Here is a 20513-nt window from a genome sequence, read left to right on the forward strand (position 1 = left end):
GGCAGAGAATTCCACAGATTCACAACTCTCTGGGTAAAAAAGTTTCCAGCACTCTGTGTCCATGTTCTCCAGAGATGCTGCCTGACCCGCTGAGTTACTCCAGCACTCTGTGTCCATGTTCTCCAGAGATGCTGCCTGACCCGCTGAGTTACTCCAGCACTCTGTGTCCATGTTCTCCAGAGATGCTGCCTGACCCGCTGAGTTACTCCAGCACTCTGTGTCCATGTTCTCCAGAGATGCTGCCTGACCCGCTGAGTTACTCCAGCACTCTGTGTCCATGTTCTCCAGAGATGCTGCCTGACCCGCTGAGTTACTCCAGCACTCTGTGTCCATGTTCTCCAGAGATGCTGCCTGACCCGCTGAGTTACTCCAGCACTCTGTGTTTCACACTCGAGCGCAGTGCCAGCCTAACCAACCCGCAAGCTTGTAGCCCAGGCAAGGTGCCTGAGAGTATAAATGTGGAATTCTCTGCCTCAGAAGGCAGTGGAGGCAAATTCTCTGGATGCTTTCAAGAGAAAGTTAGATGGAGCTCTTAATGATAGTGGAATCAAGAGATAAGGCGGAGAAGGCAGGCAAGAAGTACTGATTGTGGATGATCAGCCATGATCGGGGAGAATGGCGGTGCTGGCTCGAAGGGCCGAATGGCCTCCTCCAGCACCTGTTGTCTATTGACCCTTTGTGTAAAGAGTAAATGAAAGGATGAGATTTGGTCGGATGTCGTGGAGACAAGATGGGGGCAGCGGGTTGTGGAGTGTGTGGAGACGTACCCGCACCCACAATGACGATATCAGCCAGCAGTGTGTGGGCCATCAGCTGCTCCTTGGGGGTGAACCTGTGGGTGATGGTCACGGTGGCATCACCTGCAAGTACAAACATCAGCCAGCCCAAACACACCACACAATACTCCACACACTCGCCTAATACCACACCCCCCCCACCAACCTCAGGCAGCACTGGTAAACAACCCCCCCCCCACACCCCCCCCCCCCCACCCCCCCCCTCCCCCTCCCCAACCTCAGGCAGCACTGGTAAACAACCCCCCCTCCCCCTCCCCAACCTCAGGCAGCACTGGTAACTCCCCCCCCCTCCCTCTCCCCATCCTCAGGCAGCACTGGTAACCCCCCGAGGTCGAGTTGCAGGTAGATTAGGTGGTCAAAAGGTGTTTGCCCACATTGGCCTTCACCAGTCAGAGTATTGAGCATAGAAATTGGGTTGGAAAGGGCTCGGAGATGATTTACGAGGATGTTGCCAGGACTAGAGGGTGTGAGCTACAGGGAGAGGTTGAGCAGGCTGGGTCTCTATTCCATGGAGCGCAGGAGGATGAGGGGAGATCTTATAGAGGTGTACAAAATCATGAGAGGAATAGATCGGGTAGATGCACAGAGTCTTTTACCCAGAGTAGGGGAATCGAGGACCAGAGGACATAGGTTCAAGGTGAAGGGGAAAAGATTTAATATGAATCCGAGGGGTAACATTTTCACACAGAGGGTGGTGGCTATAGAACAAGCTGCCAGAGGAGGTAGTTGAGGCTGGGACTATCCCATCGTTTAAGAAACAGTTGGACAGGTACATGGATAGGACAGGTTTGGAGGGTTATGGACGAAATGCAGGCAAGTGGGACTAGTGTAGCTGGGACATGTTGGCCGGTGTGGGTGAGTTGGGCTGAAGGGCCTGTTTCCACACTGTATTACTCTATGACTCTAGTGTAGCTGGGACATGTTAGCCGGTGTGGGTGAGTTGGGCTGAAGGGCCTGTTTCCACACTGTATCACTCTATGACTCAATACAGCACAGAAACGAGCCTTCAGCGTACTGAGTCCAGTGTGGGAGGAAACCGGAGCACCCCAGGAAAACCAACGCAGCCACGGGGAGAACGTTCAAACTCCATGCAGACAGCACCCGTAGTCAGGATTGAACCCGGGTCTCCAGCGCTGTGAAGCAGCAACTTTACCGCTGCGCCACCGTGCCGCCCGATACAGATGCTGCCTGACCCACTGAGTTCCTTCAGTATTTGAGTTTTGACCAAAGTTTCATAAGTGACAGGAGCAGAATTAGGCCATACAGCCATCGTCTACTCCGCCATTCAATCACGGCTGATCTATCTCTCCCTCCCATCCCCATTCTCCTGCCTTCTCCCCATTACCCCACGACACACTTTCTAATCTATCCATCTCTGCCTTACAAATATCCACTGACTTGACCTCCACACCCGTCTGTGGCTAAGAATCCCACAGATTTAACACCGTCTGACTAAAGAAATTCCTCAGCTCCTTTCTAAAGGCACGTCCTTTAATTCTGAGGCTGTGCCCTCTAGTCCTGGACTCTCCCACCAGTGGAAACATCCTCTCCACATCCACTCTATCCAGGCCTTTCACTATTCGGCAAGTTTCAATGCGGTCGCCTCACATTCCTCTAACCCCCAGCGAGTCCAGGCCCAGTGAGTCAAAGGCTCATCGTACGTTGAAGGAAGGTTTCTTGGAATGTACGGCATGCTTTGGAAGTCGGGCGTGCAGTGACAGTGGCCTGCACTGGTGGGAGCTGGTAAACGGGTGGTGATGCAGGCCAGGACCTGTGCTGGTGGAGTTTGCTGCCTGCCGTGGGCCTAACCTGGCTGTCGCTGCTGGCACGTGGACCGCACCACAGGAGGGAGGAACCGCGCACGGCAGCGTCCGTAACACAATCCCTCCCTCCCTCCCTCCCTCCCTCCCTCCCTCCTTCCTTCCTGCCCCTTGTCTGCACACGAACACAACTTCCCATCGCATTCCTGAATTCCAGGTGCAGTGTCCACACACCCCACCATTCCTGAGAGCTCACACAGAAACACGGAGAATAGGTACATGTTCTTGGCATTGCCACATGGATGTGCAGGGAATCGCCGGATATGGATTACATAGAAACAGGATAGAATTGTCTTGCCTGGTGTGTGTAGGATAGAAACATAGAAAATAGGTGCAGGAGGAGGCCATTTGGCCCTTCGAGCCTGTACGCACCGCCATTCATTGTGATCATGGCTGATCATCCACAATCAGTAACCCGTGCCTGCCTTCTCCCCATATCCCTTGATTCCACTAGCCCCTAGAGCTCTATCTAACTCTATTTTAAATTCATCCAGTGAATTGGCCTCCACTGCCCTCTGTGGCAGAGAATTCCACAAATTCACAACTCTCTCGGTGAAAAAGTTTTTTTCTCGCCTCAGTTTTAAATGGCCTCCCCTTTATTCTTAGACTGTGGCCCCTGGTTCTGGACTCCCCCAACATTGGGAACATTTTTCCTGCATCTAGCTTGTCCAGTCCTTTCATAGTGAAAAGCTTTTTTGTTGCATGCTAACCAGGCAGCGGACTGGACATTATCACAATCAAGTGGTCCAGTGGACAGACACAGGATAAAGGTGTAATCATTAGTTTAGTTTAGAGATACAGCGCGGAAACAGGCCCTTTCGGCCCACTGGGTCCGCGCCGACCAGCGATCCCCGCACATTAACACCATCCTACACCCACTAGGGACAATGTTTACATTTACCAAGCCAATTAACCTACAAACCTGCACGTCTTTGGAGTGTGGGAGGAAACCAAAGATCTCGGAGAAAACCCACTCAGGTCACGGGGAGAACGTACAAACTCCGTACAGACAGCACCGTAGTCGGGATCGAACCCGAGTCTCCGGCGCTGCATTCGCTGTAAGGCGGCAACTCTACCGCTGCGCCACCTAATGGCCATGCGTGGTCTTTCCGCTGACTGGATAGCAGGCTACAAAAAGGCTTTCCACTGCACACGTGGCAGTAAACTAAACTGGGCCCAGCGAGAGGGGAGCGGGCCGAGCCAGCGTGTCGTCCACCTACCGCCGGGTCTCTCGTGCCGCCCGTCCGTGTGAAGGAGGACCGCGATGGGCATCCCGACGTTCTTCGACCTCCCCACCACCACCACGTTCTTCCCCACCGTCTCGATCCCTGCAAGCAAACGCAGCGTGTGGTCAGCAGATCACCGTCCCCGCTTTAGACTGTAGAGATACCGCACGGGCACAGGCCCTTCAGCCCACCGAGTGTGTGCCCACCAGCGATCATCCCGTACACCGGCACTACTTTAAAACTGAGGCGAGGAAAAACCTTTTCACCCAGAGAGTTGTGGAATTCTCTGCCACAGAGGGCAGTGGAGGCCAATTCACTGGATGAATTTAAAAGAGAGTTAGATAGAGCTCTAGGGGCTAGTGGAATCAAGGGATATGGGGAGAAGGCAGGCACGGGTTAATGATTGTGGATGATCAGCCATGATCACAATGAATGGCAGTGCTGGCTCGAAGGGCCGAATGGCCTCCTCCTGTACCTATTTTCAATGTTTCTATCCTACACACACCAGGCAAGACAATTCTATCGTACACACTAGACCTAGACAATTAACCTACAAACCTGCACGTCTTTGGAGTGTGGGAGGAAACCGGAGCACCCGGAGAAAACCCACGCAGGTCACGGGGAGAACGTACAAACTCCGTACAGACAGCGCCCGTAGTCAGGATGGAACCCGGGTCTCCGGCGCCGTGAGGCAGCAACTCTACCACTGCACCACCGTGCCGCCTTTCTGCACTAAAAGCACAAGGTTGAATGATATGGTACCCAACAAACGGCTGGTGTACAGCTTCGTACATCTTTAGGGTCTGTCCATAGATCCCTGAAGGTGGCAACACCAGTAGACAGAGCAGTAAAGAAGCCATGCCTTCATCGGTCGGGGCATTGAGTACAAGTCAGGAAGTCATGATACAGCTCTATAGGCCTTTGGTCAGGCTGCATGTGGAGTACTGCGTGCAGTTCTGGTCGCCCCCATTACAGGAAGGGTGTGGGGGCTTTGGTGAGGGGGCGGAGGAGGTTTACCAGAACGCTGCCTGGATTAGAGGGTTCCAGCTACAGGGAGAGGATGGACAGGTTTGGATGGTTTTCTCTCGAACGTAAGAGGTTGAGGGGAGACCTGATAGAAGTAGATAAAAGAATGTGTAGGGAAAAAACTGCACATGCTGGTTAAAATCAAAGTTAGACACAGAGTGCTGGAGTAACTCAGCGGGTCAGGCAGCATCTCTGGAGAACATGGACACAGAGTGCTGGAGTAACTCAGCGGGTCAGGCAGCATCTCTGGAGAACATGGACACAGAGTGCTGGAGTAACTCAGCGGGTCAGGTAGCATCTCTGGAGAACATGGACACAGAGTGCTGGAGTAACTCAGCGGGTCAGGCAGCATCTCTGGAGAACATGGACACAGAGTGCTGGAGTAACTCAGCGGGTCAGGTAGCATCTCTGGAGAGAAGGAATGGGTGACGTTTCGGGTCGAGACCCTTCTTCAGACAGATGGATAAAATTATATATTAGAAGGCGTAGATAGGGTAGACAGTGGGAACCTTTGTACCAGATTGGAAAGAGGTGTATAGTGAGAGGGGCAAGGTTTCAAGGGGATGTGCAGGGCAGGGTATTTCACACAGAGGGTGGTGGGGGCCTGGAACGCACTGCCAGGGGTTATGGTGGAGGCCTTTGGATGGACACATGGACATGCAGGGAATGGAGGGATGTGGATCACAGGCAGGCAGATAAGAGTTGGCCTTGGCATCATATTGTGGGTCCTGTGCTGTAACGTTCTATGCACGGAACGTTGCAGGATCTGGTCACGATGCCAGCCATTGAAGCAAAGTGTCTGATAGGGAAAGACGTTTAAACTTAAATAGAGCACAGGGCAGCGATCCACCTCATCCCAGGCATTTTAGATTAGTCTTGAGATTCCACAAGTAAGCCCCAAACCATGAAATCCCAAAGACATGCGGGTTTGTAGGTTAATCAGCCCTCTGTAAATGGCCTCTTGTGTGTACGGAGTGGATGTGAAAGTGGGATCATGTAGAACTGGTGTGAATGGGTGGTCGGCATGGACTCGGTGGGCAGTATCTCTAAACTAGACTGGACAAGCTAGATGCAGGAAAAATGTTCCCAATGTTGGGGGAGTCCAGAACCATGGGCCACGGTCAAAGAATAAAGGGGAGGACATTTAAAACTGAGGTGAGAAGGAACTTTTTCACCCAGAGAGTTGTGAATTTGTGGAATTCTCTGCCACAGAGGGCAGTGGAGGCCAATTCACTGGATGGATTTAAAAGAGAGTTAGATAGAGCTCTTGAGGCTAGTGGAATCAAGGGGTATGGGGAGAAGGCAGGCACGGGTTACTGATTGTGGATGATCAGTCATGATCACAATGAATGGCGGTGCTGGCCGAATGGCCTCCTCCTGCACCTTTTTTCTCTGTTTTCTATGTCTATGTTTAAATTAAGACTCTCTCTTGACTCTATCGAAACAGGTTCTTCGGTGCCTATTCAACACCCCTTCCACTCCCGCACTGACCTTTCTGTCCTGGGCCTCCTCCATTGTCAGAGTGAGGCCCAGCGCAAATTGGAGGAACAGCATCTCATATTCTGCTTGGGCAGCTTACACCCCAGCGGTATGAAGATTGTAATAACCCTGTGATCCGGGGGGAATGCCTAAAACTAGAGACATGGGTTTAATTTAATCGAGCCCGACAATTAACCACTCTCCCTCTCACCCCTGCAGTTTCCCTGAAAGTTACTGAGCTGGTATCTCTCCTTAGGATGGCACGGTGGCGCAGCGGTAGAGTTGCTGCCTCACAGCACCAGAGACCCGTGTTCGATCCTGACAACAGGTGCTGTCCGTGCGGAGTTTGCACGTTCCCCCTATGACAACGGTGGGTTTTCTCCGGGTGCTCCGGTTTCCTCCCACGCTCCAAAGACAGGCTGGTTTGTAGGTTAATTGGTTTCCGTAAGTTGTGAATTGTCCCCTAGTGCGTGTAGGATAGTGCTAGTGTACGGGCCGAAGGGCCTGTTTCGGGGCTGTACCTGTAAACAAAACTAAACTAAACTTAGAAAGGAGAAGGTCTCCCTCTGGTGGTGCCTGCAATTACCACACGCAGAGAGAGATAGACAATAGACAATAGACAATAGGTGCAGGATGAGGCCATTCGGCCCTTCGAGCCAGCACCACCATTCAATGTGATCATGGCTGATCATTCTCAATCAGTACCCCATTCCTGCCTTCTCCCCATACCCCCTGACTCCGCTATCCTTAAGAGCTCTATCTAGCTCTCTCTTGAAAGCATTCAGAGAATTGGCCTCCACTGCCTTCTGAGGCAGAGAATTCCACAGATTTACAACTCTCTGACTGAAAAGGTTTTTCCTCATCTCCGTTCTAAATGGCCTACCCCTTATTCTTAAACTGTGGCCCCTGGTTCTGGACTCCCCCCAACATTGGGAACATGTTTCCTGCCTCTAACGTGTCTAACCCCTTAATAATCTTATATGTTTCGATAAGATCCCCTCTCATCCTTCTAAATTCCAGTGTATACAAGCCCAGTCGCTCCAGTCTTTCAACATATGACAGTCCCGCCATTCCGGGAATTAACCTAGTAAACCTACGCTGCACGGCCTCAATAGCAAGAATATCCTTCCTCAAATTTGGAGACCAAAAATGCACACAGTACTCCAGGTGCTGTCTCACTAGGGCCCTGTACAACTGCAGAAGGACCTCTTTGCTCCTATACTCAACTCCTCTTGTTATGAAGGCCAACATTCCATTGGCTTTCCTCTCTGCCTGCTGTACCTGCATGCTTCCTTTCAATGACTGATGCACTAGGACACCCAGATCTCGTTGTACGTCCCCTTTTCCTAACTTGAAACCATTCAGGTAATAATCTGCCTTCCTATTCTTACCACCAAAGTGGATAACCTCACACTTATCCACATTAAACTGCATCTGCCATGCATCCGCCCACTCACACAACCTGTCCAAGTCACCCTGCAACCTCATAGCATCTTCCTCACAGCTCACACTACCACCTAGCTTTGCATCATCGGCAAATTTGCTAATGGTACTTTTAATCCCTTCATCCAAGTCATAGATGCAGTGATGGAGGACATTCGGCCCATTGTATCTGGACAAGCTCTCTGCAGGAAGCCTGCTACCAATACCTACTCCTCGATTCTCCATTTTCTGTTAAAATATTCCCAGGGAAATCTGCAGTCTACGATCCAGCAGCACATTCCATATTGCACAGCATTCCATTAAAAAAACTCTTCCCAGGATGGAAATGCTCATTGGCAGAGGGTGTCCCTCGATGGAGAGAGGGGCAACGTTTAGTGGACTTGTGCAGGGCAGGGTTTTTTATTACACACAGAGGGTGGTGGGTGCCTGGAACATGCTGCCGGGGGTGGTGTTTGAGAATCTTTTATAGAGGCACATGGATATGCAGGGAGAGAGCATTATCCGGAACTCATTGATGTGGGGGCGGAGGGGAACAAAGGTGAAGCCTCTGCTGAGGACAGACCGTTCAGTGTCTGAAAGGGGGAGGTCCTATCCGGAACTCGTTGATTTATCAACTTCTCTACATCAGCGAGACCAAACGCAGGTTCGACGATCGTTTTGCTCAGTCCGCCTTAACCAACCTGATCTCCCGGTGGCTGAGCACTTCAACTCCCCTCCCATTCCCAGTCTGACCTTTCTGTCATGGGCCTCCTCCAGTGCCATAGTGAGGCCCATTGGAAATTGAAGGAACAGCACCTCATATTTCGCCTGGGCAGCTTGCAGCCCAGTGGTATGAACATCGACTTCTCCAACTTTAGATAGTTCCTCTGTCCCTCCCTTCCCCTCCCCCTTCCCAGTTCTCCCACTGTCTTCCTGTCTCCACCTATATCCTTCCTTTGTCCCGCCCCCCTGACATCAGACTGAAGAAGGGTCTCGACCCGAAACGTCACCCATTCCTTCTCTCCCGAGATGCTGCCTGACCTGCTGAGTTACTCCAGCATTTTGTGAAATAAATATCTTGGATATGCAGGGAATAGTTTAGTTTAGTTTAGAGATACAGCGCAGAAACAGCCCCTACGGCCCACCGGGTCCGCGCCGACCAGCGATCCCCGCACATTAACACTATCCTACACCCACAAGGGACAATTTTTACATTTACAAGCCAATTAACCTACATACCTGTACGTCTTTGGAGTGTGGGAGGAAACCGAAGATTCCGGAGAAAACCCACGCAGGTCACGGGGAGAACGTACAAACTCCGTACAGACAGCACCTGTAGTCGGGATGGAACCCGGGTCTCCGGCGCTGCATTCGCTGTAAGGCGGCAACTCTACCGCTGCGCCACCGTGACCGAATAGAGGGATATATGGATCACGTGCCGGCAGAGGATATGAGTTTCATCGAGTTGCATATAGCACAGAAACTGGCCCTTCGGCCCAACCTGCCCACGCCAACCAACATATCCCATCTACACTGGTCTCACCTGCCTGCGTTTGGCCCATATCCTCTAAACCTGTCCTATCCTTGTACTTATCCAAATGTTTTTTAAATGTTGGGATAGTACCTGCCTCAACTACCGCCACCAGCAGCTCGTTCCATACACCCATCACCCTCAGTTCCTATTAAATCTTTTCCCCCCCTCACCTTAAACCTATGTCCTCTGGTCCTCGATTCCCCTACTCTGAGTAAAAGACTCTGTGCATTCACTCGGTCTATTCTCATCATGACCTTATACACCTCTATAAGATCACCTCAGCCTCCTGCACTCTCTAACTGAGTTTCAAACTTTTTTTCAATCTCTTACCTTGCCGGAGATCTGATTGTTTTGCGGATCGTATCTCCCGTCGCTCTGCGGCCTAACATCGTGGAGCTGGCGGCCTTGCTCGGGACTGGCTTTGAGCCCCACCGCGGGCCGTGGACTTACCATCGGAGCCTGCGATCCCTTGCCTGGGATCGACGCTCCTTAATATCGAGGAGCTCGCAGTCTCGGGTGGAGACCGAGGTCGGGAAGCTCCAAAAGCCGCACGAGGTTCGACCAGCCCCAACCCGGGGTCCGATCGACCGGCACTGGGGAGCTGAGATCCCCCCCAATGCGGGAGTTTGATAACCCCGACGTGAGGGCACGACCGCCGGCTACGGGAGTCAAGATCGTCCCGTCAACGGAAGGCTCGAGGCCCCCGACCGCGGGAGGACAAAGAAGGGAAGAGATTGAACGTTTTTTTCGCCTTCCATCACAGTGAGGAATGTGGAGGAGTCACTGTGGTGGATGTTCATGTTAAAATGCATTTTGTGTGTCCTGTTGCTATTTATTGGTATGACTGCGTGGCAAATGAAGTTCCTCGTATGTTGCAAAACATACTTGGCCAATAAAGTGTGATTGTGGTTGTGATTGAACTTGGTCGGCACGGACACAGTGGGCAGAAGGGCCTGATTCCTTGGGGCACTGGCGGGGGGAGTGGAGTGAGGGGGAGGGGAAGAGGTGAGTGGGGGTGGGATCCCGTTGGGAGGTGATGGGGATGTGTGAGGATGATCAGCAGGATGCCGAGTTGAGGCCGATGGGGGGGGGGGGAGGGGGGAATCTCGGCCTTCACGGTGAGACATCACCAAAGATACTAGAGGAGCAAGATGAACCACTCTGCCGATATCGCTTACACTGAAATGTGGTACGCAAAGGAGCGTAACGGCTGCCATTTTAGTAAGCAAAACCCGCCTCTCGCAGTGTAATCAGTGTTGTGGGAGAACAGTATGAGTGATGATACCGTTAAAATGCAGAAAATTACTCATCTATCAACTCACAGGTTTTTGTTATTTTTCTTTTTAAATGTTTCTGCGAGTTTCTGCCTACTAAAATGGCCGCCGTGACGTACTACGGTTTTTAGTGGTCTATCTTGCTCTGCTCTATCGTCGTTGGGTGCCAGGGCGTGGAGGCGGTCACGCACCCGTCCTCTTGATCATCTCCCAGACGCCGGCTGGAGTGGCGGGGAGCACGGCCCTCTGGTCCAGGCACATCCTGCCCACGTTCACCACGTGAAAGCCATCCACGTCCTTCTCCGGCGCCACCGCGTTGCACACCAGACGCTCGTCAATGTGGGCTGTGGATCAAACAGAGCGATCGGCAACAGCCCGCTGGCCCTGCTCTCCCTCCCCCCAACACCCCCCCTCCCCAGAGTTCCCCCCCCCCCACCGCTTCTCCCCATCCACCCCCAACAGCCCGCTGGCCCTGCTCTCCCTCCCCCCAACACCCCCCCCCCCCCAGAGCTCCCCCCCCCGCTACTCCCCATCCACCCCCAACAGCCTCTGCACCCAGCACATCATCCTCACACAATGCCAGCAGAGACACATGGACAATAGGAGCAGGAGGAGGCCATTCGGCCCCTCGAGCCAGTACGCACCGCCATTCAATGTGATCATGGCTGATCATCCACAATCAGTAACCGTGCCTGCCTTCTCCCCATGTCCCTTGATTCCACTAGCCCCTAGAGCTCTATCTAACTCTCTTTTAAATCCATCCAGTGAATTGGCCTCCACTGCCTTCTGTGGCAGAGAATTCCACTAATTCACAACTCTCTGGGTGAAAAAGTTTCTTCTCACCTCGGTTTTAAATGGCCTCCCCTTTATTCTAAGACTGTGGCCCCTGGTTCTGGACACAGAGTGCTGGAGTAACTCAGCGGGTCAGGCAGCATCTCTGGAGAACATGGACACAGAGTGCTGGAGTAACTCAGCGGGTCAGGCAGCATCTCTGGAGAACATGGACACAGAGTGCTGGAGTAACTCAGCGGGTCAGGCAGCATCTCTCCCCTGTTGTCCCCACACTCTGGGGCCGACTCACCAGGCAGAGGCAGCTGAACCAACAGTCCAGTCACGTGCGGGTCTCTGTTCAACCTCTCGATAAGCTCCATCAGTTCCTGCTGGGACACACTAGAAGGCCGCAGAATGGTTTCACTGCTGATACCTGAAAGTGGAGTCAGATCATCAAATTCACTCCCCACAGTTACAGTTTTAGTTTAGTTTAGAGATACAGCGCGGAAACAGGCCCTTCGGCCCACCGGGTCCGTGCCGACCAGCGATCCCCACACACTAACACTATCCTACACCCACTAGGGACATTTTTACATTTACCAAGCCAATTAACCTACAAACCTGCACGTCTTTGGAGTGTGGGAGGAAACCGAAGATCTCGGAGAAAACCCACGCAGGTCACGGGGAGAACGTACAAACTCCGTACAGACAGCACCCGTAGTCGGGATGGAACCCGGGTCTCCGGCGCTGCATTCGCTGTAAGGCGGCAACTCTACCGCTGCGCCACCGTGCCGCACAGTGAGTGCTCCACCTTTAAGTAAACCCCTCCTGATCGCTCTCTCGTCGTGGCCGCCCACCCCGTACACAAGCACAATCCGACAATTAAGGACAATTCATGATATGTGCCACTGCCGAGGGTCCAAAGGAGGTTTACGAGAATGATCCCAGGAATGAGTGGATGAGCTTTTGTCGGCACCGGGCCTGTACTCGCTGGAGTTTAGAAGGATGAGGGGGGACCTCATTGAAACTTACCTAATAGTGAGCGGCCTGGGTAGAGTGGGTGTGGAGAGGATGTTTCCACTAGTGGGAGAGTCTAGGACCAGAGGGCACAGCCTCAGAATTAGGAAGGAGATGAGGAGGAATTTCTTTAGCCAGAGGGCGGTGAATCTGTGGAATTCATTGCCACAGACGGCTGTGGAGGCCAAGTCAGTGGGTATTTTTAAGGCGGAGATAGATAGATTCTTGATTAGTACGGGTGTCAGGGGTGTTAGGGAGAAGGCAGGAGAATGGGGTTGAGAGGGAAAGATAGATCAGACAGGATTGAATGGCGGAGTGGACTTAAAGGGCTGAATGGCATAATCCTGCTCCTCTCACTATCCTCTCAATTTAAGAAGCCAATTAACATACAAACCTGCACGTATCTGGATTGTGGGAGGAAACCGGAGGACCCTGGTCACCGACACAAAGGCAAAGCACCATCCCAACATCTCTTTTGTTGCTGTAGAACCTTCAGCGATTGAGTTTTCCATGGGATGTCACGGTGGCGCAGCGGTAGAGTTGCTGCCTTACAGTGAATGCAGCACCGGAGACCCGGGTTCCATCTCGACCACGGGCGCTGTCTGTACGGAGTTTGTACGTTCTCACCGTGACTTGAGTGGGTTTTCTCCGGGTGCTCCGGTTTCCGCCCACACTCCAAAAGACGCGCAGGTTTGTAAGTGAAGATGGACACAGAGTGCTGGAGTAACTCAACGGCTCAGGCAGCATCTCTGGAGAACATGGACACAGAGTGCTGGAGTAACTCAGCGGGTCAGGCAGCATCTCTGGAGAACATGGACACAGAGTGCTGGAGTAACTCAGCGGGTCAGGCAGCATCTCTGGAGAACATGGACACAGAGTGCTGGAGTAACTCAGCGGGTCAGGCAGCATCTCTGGACACAAGGAATGGGTGACCTTTCGGTTCAAGACCCTTCTTCAAACTGATGTCAGGGGAGGAGGGGGGACAAAGATAGAATGTAGTCGGAGGCAGGAAGACTGGTGGGAGAACTGGGAAGGGGGAGGGGATAGAGTGGGAAAGCAGGGACTATCTGAAGTTAGAGAAGTCAATGTTCATACCGCTGGGGTGTAAACTGCCCAAGTGAAATATGAGGTGCTGTTCCTCCAATTTGCGCTGGGCCTCACTCTGACAGTGGAGGAGGCCCAGGACAGAAAGGTCAGATTGGGAATGGGAGTGGGAGTTGAAGTGCTGAGCCACCGGGAGATCAGGTTGGTTGGGAAGGTTAAATATGAGCAAGTACTGTAGACGGGATAGGCAGGAGCACAGCAGGGAGCGAAGAAAGACTGAGGGTTGAAAGTGCATTTATTTCAATGCAAGGGGCTTTAAAGAGGGTGTTGCCAGGACTCGTGGGCCTGATCTGGGAGAGGCTGGGCATGCAAGGACTTTATTCCCAACTTGGCCATGTCAACCAAGATATCCCATCTAAACTAGTCCCTTGTGCCTGTGTAGGAAGGAAAATGTACCTTTTTTAGTTTAGTTTGCTTTAGAGATACAGCGCGGAAACAGGCCCTTCGGCCCACCGAGTCCGTGCCGCCCAGCGATCCCCGCACATTAACACTATCCTACACCCACTAGGGACAATGTTTACATTTACCAAGCCAATTAACCTACAAACCTGCACGTCTTTGGAGTGTGGAAGGAAACTGAAGATCTCGGAGTAAACCCACGCAGGTCACGGGGAGAACGTACAAACTCCGTACAGACAGCACCCGTAGTTGGGATGGAACCCGGGTCTCCGGCGCTGCCTTCGCTGTAAGGCGGCAACTCTACCGCTGCGCCACAAATCCAAAATGTTGTTATTGTACCTGCCTCGGCAAACCCGCTCCTCGCACCCACCACCCTCCGTGAGGAAGGTCGGCAGGCAGTCTGGTAGCACAGGTGTGAGGGTTCACAGGTCAGTACCTGTCCTCACCTACGGAAGCCGCGGCCTTGGTCTTGTTCTTCACGTAGGCGTGGCTGCCAGGGTCGTCTCCCACCAGCACCACGCTGAGCCTGGGCCGGGCCTTGCCCAGGGACACCCACTCCTCCAGCTCCTCCCGCACCTCCTCACGGATCTGCCTGGCCATGGCTGTCCCCGAGATCACCACCGCCTCCTGCCTGGCCCACAGAGAGAAGGGAGACAGTCAGAACGGGGATGGTGGCAGGACATGTACCCACTGGGCCCTGGGCCCCCAACAGACCCTGTACCCCACCCAGACCCACCCAGTACCCCACCGCCTCCTGCCTGGCCCACAGAGAGAAGGGAGACAGTCAGAACGGGGATGGTGGCAGGACATGTACCCACTGGGCCCTGGGCCCCCAACGGACCCAGTACCCTACCCACACCCAGTACCCTACCCACACCCAGTACCCTACCCACACCCAGTACCCCACCCACACCCCAACCCACCCACACCCAGTACCCACCCACACCCAATACCCTACCCACACCCAGTACCCTACCCACACCCAGTACCCTACCCACACCCAGTACCCCACCCACACCCAGTACCCCACCCACACCCAGTATCCCATCCACACCCAGTACCCCACCCACACCCAGTACCCCACCCACACCCAGTACCCCACCCACACCCCACCCCACCCACACCCAGTACCCCACCCACACCCAGTACCCCACCCACACCCAGTACCCCACCCACACCCCACCCCACCCACACCCAGTACCCCACCCACACCCCACCCCACCCACACCCAGTACCCCACCCACACCCCACCCCACCCACACCCAGTACCCCACCCACACCCAGTACCCCACCCACACCCAGTACCCCACCCACACCCCACCCCACCCACACCCAGTACCCCACCCACACCCAGTACCCTACCCACACCCAGTACCCCACCCACACCCAGTACCCCACCCACACCCCACCCCACCCACACCCAGTACCCCCCACCCACACCCAGTACCCCACCCACACCCAGTACCCCACCCACACCCCACCCCACCCACACCCAGTACCCCACCCACACCCAGTACCCTACCCACACCCAGTACCCTACCCACACCCAGTACCCCACCCACACCCCACCCCACCCACACCCAGTACCCCACCCACACCCAGTACCCCACCCACACCCAGTACCCCACCCACACCCAGTACCCCACCCACACCCCACCCACACCACCTACACCCAGTACCCCACCCACACCCCACCCCACCCACACCCCACCCCACCCACACCCCACCCCACCCACACCCCACCCCACCCACACCCAGTACCCCACCCACACCCAGTACCCCACCCACACCCAGTACCCCACCCACACCCCACCCACACCACCTACACCCAGTACTCCACCCACACCCCACCCCACCCACACCCAGTACCCCACCCACACCCCACCCCACCCACACCCAGTACCCCACCCACACACAGTACCCACCCACACCCAGTACCCCACCCACACCCAGTACCCCACCCACACCCAGTACCTCACCCCACCCAGTACCCCACCCACACCCAGTACCCACCCACACCCAGTACCTCACCCCACCCAGTACCCCACCCACACCCCACCCACACCACCCACACCCAGTACTCCACCCACACCCAGTACCCCACCCACACCCACCCCCACCCACACTCAGTACCCCACCCACACCCTGTACCCCACCCACACCCAGTACCCCACCCACACACATTACCCCACCCACACCCCACCCACACCCCACCCACACCCAGTACCCCCACCCACACCCAGTACCTCACCCCACCCAGTACCCCACCCACACCCCACCAACACCCCACCCAAACCCAGTACCCCACCCCACCCAGTACCCCACCCACACCCCACTCAAGTCCCTAACCGGCCCCACCCTGGCCGGGATCATCGGGCCAGATCTGCAACGCAGATCCCCAAATGGACCAGATCTCCACAGGAGCTGGATCCCCAACACACCAGAACCCCAACACACCAGACCCCCATCACACCAGACCCCCAACACACCAGACCCCCAACACACCAGACCCCCAACACACCAGACCCCCAACACACCAGACCCCCAACACACCAGATCCCCAACACACCAGAACCCCAACACACCAGACCCCCATCACACCAGACCCCCAACACACCAGACCCCCAACACACCAGAACCCCAACACACCAGAACCCCAACACACCAGACCCCCAACACACCAGAACCCCAACACACCAGAACCCCAACACACCAGAACCCCAACACACCAGACCCCCAACACACCAGACCCCCAACACACCAGACCCCCAACACACCAGACCCCCAACACACCAGACCCCCAACACACCAGACCCCCAACACACCAGAACCCCAACACACCAGACCCCCATCACAGCAGACCCCCATCACACCAGAACCCCAACACACCAGACCCCCAACACCAGACCCCCAACACACCAGACCCCCAACACCAGACCCCCATCACACCAGACCCCCAACACACCAGACCCCCAACACCAGACCCCCATCACACCAGATCCCCAACACCGGACCCCCAACACACCAGACCCCCAACACACCAGACCCCCAACACACCAGACCCCCAACACACCAGACCCCCAACACACCAGAACCCCAACACACCAGATCCCCATCACACCAGATGCCCACCGTTAGCAGATTTTGAACAGATCTCTTAGGTGCTAAGGGTGTATCCCCGATCATCCAACCTACTTCCTTGCAGCTCTTGAACTTTTTTATCTGCACTTACTCCATAACCGTAACACTATATTCTGCACTCTTTCCACAGAGTCATAGAGCAACAGAGTGATACAACTTGAAAACAGGCCCTTCGGCCCAACTCGCCCACATCGGCCAACATGTCCCAGCCACACTAGTCCCACCTGCCTGCGCTTGGTCCATATCCCTCCAAACCTGTCCTATCCATGTACCTGTCCAACTGTTTCTTAAACATTGGGATAGTCCCAGCCTCAACTACCTCCCCTGGCAGCTTGTTCCATACACCCACCACCCTCTGACGATCTCCAGCCTTGGTCCCTATCTCCAATCATCTGTCAAACAAACCTGGCTCCACCTATCACTTGTGTAGGAAGCAACTGCAGATGGTGGTTTACACCGAAGATAGACACAAAATGATAGACTTCAGTCTGAAGGGTCTTGACCCGAAACATCATCCATTCCTTCTCTCCAGAGATGCTGCCTGACCCGCTGAGTTACTCCAGCACTCTGTGTCCATGTTCTCCAGAGATGCTGCCTGACCCGCTGAGTTACTCCAGCACTCTGTGTCCATGTTCTCCAGAGATGCTGCCTGACCCGCTGAGTTACTCCAGCACTCTGTGTCCATGTTCTCCAGAGATGCTGCCTGACCCGCTGAGTTACTCCAGCACTCTGTGTCCATGTTCTCCAGAGATGCTGCCTGACCCGCTGAGTTACTCCAGCACTCTGTGTCCATGTTCTCCAGAGATGCTGCCTGACCCGCTGAGTTACTCCAGCACTCTGTGTCCATGTTCTCCAGAGATGCTGCCTGACCCGCTGAGTTACTCCAGCATTTTGTGTCTATCCACCTATCACTTGCCAGGCTTTGTCTTGCTCCCAACTCTCTCTTCCAGCTTTCTCTCCCCTCCCCCCCCCCCCCCCCCCGCCCCCATTCTCCATCAGTCTGAAGAAGGGTCCCGACCCAAAACGTTGTGTAACCATTCCCTCCACAGATGCTGCCTGACCTGCTGAGATCCTCCAGCACTTTCTTAACAGTGGCACAGCTGGTAGAGTCACTACCTCACAGCACCAGAGAGCTGGGTCAAGTAAATTGTCCCGAGTGTGTGGGATCGTGCTAGTGTACAGGATATCACTGGTCGGTGTGGACCCAGTGGGCCTGTTTAGGCACTGTATCTCTAAACATGGACACAGAGTGCTGGAGTAACTCAGCGGCTCAGGCAGCATCTCTGGAGAACATGGACACAGAGTGCTGGAGTAACTCAGCGGCTCAGGCAGCATCTCTGGAGAACATGGACACAGAGTGCTGGAGTAACTCAGCGGCTCAGGCAGCATCTCTGGAGAACATGGACACAGAGTGCTGGAGTAACTCAGCGGGTCAGGCAGCATCTCTGGAGGGAAGGAATGGGTGATGTTTCGGGTGGAGAACCTTCTTCAGAACTGTAACATGACCTCCCACCTTCCACGCTCAATACCTTGACCGCCCCCCTGACATCAGTCTGAAGAAGGATCTCGACCCGAAACGTCACCCATTCCTGCTCTCCGAGATGCTGCCTGACCTGCTGAGTTTCTCCAGCATTTTGTGAATAAATACCTTCGATTTGTACCAGCATCTGCAGTTATTTTCTTATAGCTCAATACTGACGATCAGAGTCTGAGTCGATCAGAGGTTTGAAGTCAGTGGCCTGACATTCGATCATCATCCAGATGATGTCCAAATGATCCTCACTCATTTCCACATCGTTGATCATTGCAAACTCTACCGCTACCGTGTGTAACCATCCCAGCTTCCCAAAGCTTTTGCAAAATACATTTTTCAAACCCCCCCCATCAGTTAGAGCCAGCTACAAACCCAGGTCACGCCTGAGTCGGATGCGGTCCGCAATTCTAATTGCATTGCTGATCTTTTCCGCTAATGTTTGCAACAAAAACCACCAAATACACAGATTCGCTTTGCATTGCCCGCAATGCTGAGCTGAGCTGAGCTGAGCTGAGCTAGCGGGCTTTGCCTGTTCTTTTGCAGAGAGAGAGGGGGTAGCAGGGGTCTGGAGAGGAGAAGGGGGGTGCACCATCCCATCCGCTGCCGCAGTTTGCATGCAGTACTTGTGCAGTGCGGGGTCTCCCGGGCACCTGTCCGCCAGGTGATGCCTTACCTGCGGCCGCTGGCGTGGAGCCACCTGGACGCCCGGGACCGATGCGCCACCGACAGCCGCAGTCCCGCGGCTCGGACACACAGCGACATGATGTAGAGAGAAGAAGCCATCGTGTGGAGACGAAGGGAGAGGAGGAGAGGAGAGGAGAGGAGAGGAGAGGAGAAGAGGAGAGGAGAGGAGAGGAGAAGAGGAGAGAGGAGTGGAGAGGAGAGGAGAGGAGAGGAGAGGAGAGGGGAGGGGAGGAGAAGAGGAGAGAGGAGTGGAGAGGAGAGGAGAGGAGAGGAGAGGAGAGGGGAGGGGAGGGGAGGGGAGGGGAGGGGAGGGGAGGGGAGGAGAGGGGAGGAGAGGAGAGGAGAGGGGAGGAGAGGAGAGGAGAGGAGAGGAGTGGCGAGGGGAGGAGAGGGGAGGAGAGGAGAGGAGAGGAGAGGAGTGGCGAGGGGAGGAGAGGGGAGGAGAGGAGAGGAGAGGAGAAGAGGAGAGAGGAGAGGAGAGGAGAGGAGAGGAGAAGAGGAGAGGAGAGGGGAGGAGAGGAGAGGGGAGGAGAGGAGTGGCGAGGAGAGGAGAGGAGAGGAGAGGAGAGGAGAGGAGAGGAGAGGAGAGGAGAGGAGAGGAGAGGAGAAGAGGAGAGGAGAGGGGAGGAGAGGAGAGGGGAGGAGAGGAGTGGCGAGGAGAGGAGAGGTAGTGGTTCTCCCGGTGCAGTCGGATGCAAGTGACAAGCACTGCATTGGCCGCTGCTGGTTGCAGATACACAAATGCACCCCCCCCCCCCCCCCCCTCCTTTCCGACAGCGAGTTACCAGCAGAGTGTGCAATACCCGTGGTGCACGATCTGCATTTAAACCCCGACCGTCAGCGTGTTGCAAAGACCATGGGCGCTGCTGTGCAAGGTTGGAGAGGCCGGGCACTGCACAGACACAGTGGGCCAAAGCATTCCAAGCCCACCACCCTCTGTGTGTAAAAGGCACCCCTCAGATCCCTATTAAATCTTCTCCCCTTAACCTTGAACCTATGTCCTCTGGTCCTCGATTCCCCGACTCCGGGCAAGAGACTCTGTGCATCTACCCGATCTATTCCCCTCGTGATTTTGTACACCTCTATAAGATCTCCCCTCATCCTCCTGCGCTCCATGGAATAGAGACCCAGCCTGCTCAACCTCTCCCTGTAGCTCACACCCTCTAGTCCTGGCAACATCCTCGTAAATCTTCTCTGTAACCTTACCAGTTTGACGATATCTTTCCTTTGGCATGGTGCCCAGAACTGAACACACTATTCTAATCTTATACAATTGCAACATGAC

General features: G+C 54.5%; 1 protein-coding gene across 2 annotated transcripts in view; it reads right to left on the bottom strand.

Annotated features, from left to right (window-relative positions):
- Positions 1–19587, bottom strand: part of LOC144601054 (bifunctional methylenetetrahydrofolate dehydrogenase/cyclohydrolase, mitochondrial-like) — a 54248-nt gene extending 34661 nt beyond the window's left edge. For both annotated transcript variants that reach the window (XM_078412994.1, XM_078412989.1), the window contains exons 1-6: positions 19218–19587; positions 14316–14500; positions 11660–11782; positions 10770–10922; positions 3838–3945; positions 768–860 (exon numbers count right to left, since the gene is read on the bottom strand). In XM_078412994.1, the coding sequence (XP_078269120.1) occupies positions 768–860; positions 3838–3945; positions 10770–10922; positions 11660–11782; positions 14316–14500; positions 19218–19327 (772 nt within the window). In that variant the 5' untranslated portion in view covers positions 19328–19587. The remainder of the gene's footprint in view (positions 1–767; positions 861–3837; positions 3946–10769; positions 10923–11659; positions 11783–14315; positions 14501–19217) is intronic.
- Positions 19588–20513: the final 926 nt, after the last annotated feature.

This window comes from Rhinoraja longicauda, chromosome 1, assembly GCF_053455715.1.
Source record: "Rhinoraja longicauda isolate Sanriku21f chromosome 1, sRhiLon1.1, whole genome shotgun sequence".
Classification (NCBI taxonomy): domain Eukaryota; kingdom Metazoa; phylum Chordata; class Chondrichthyes; order Rajiformes; family Arhynchobatidae; genus Rhinoraja; species Rhinoraja longicauda.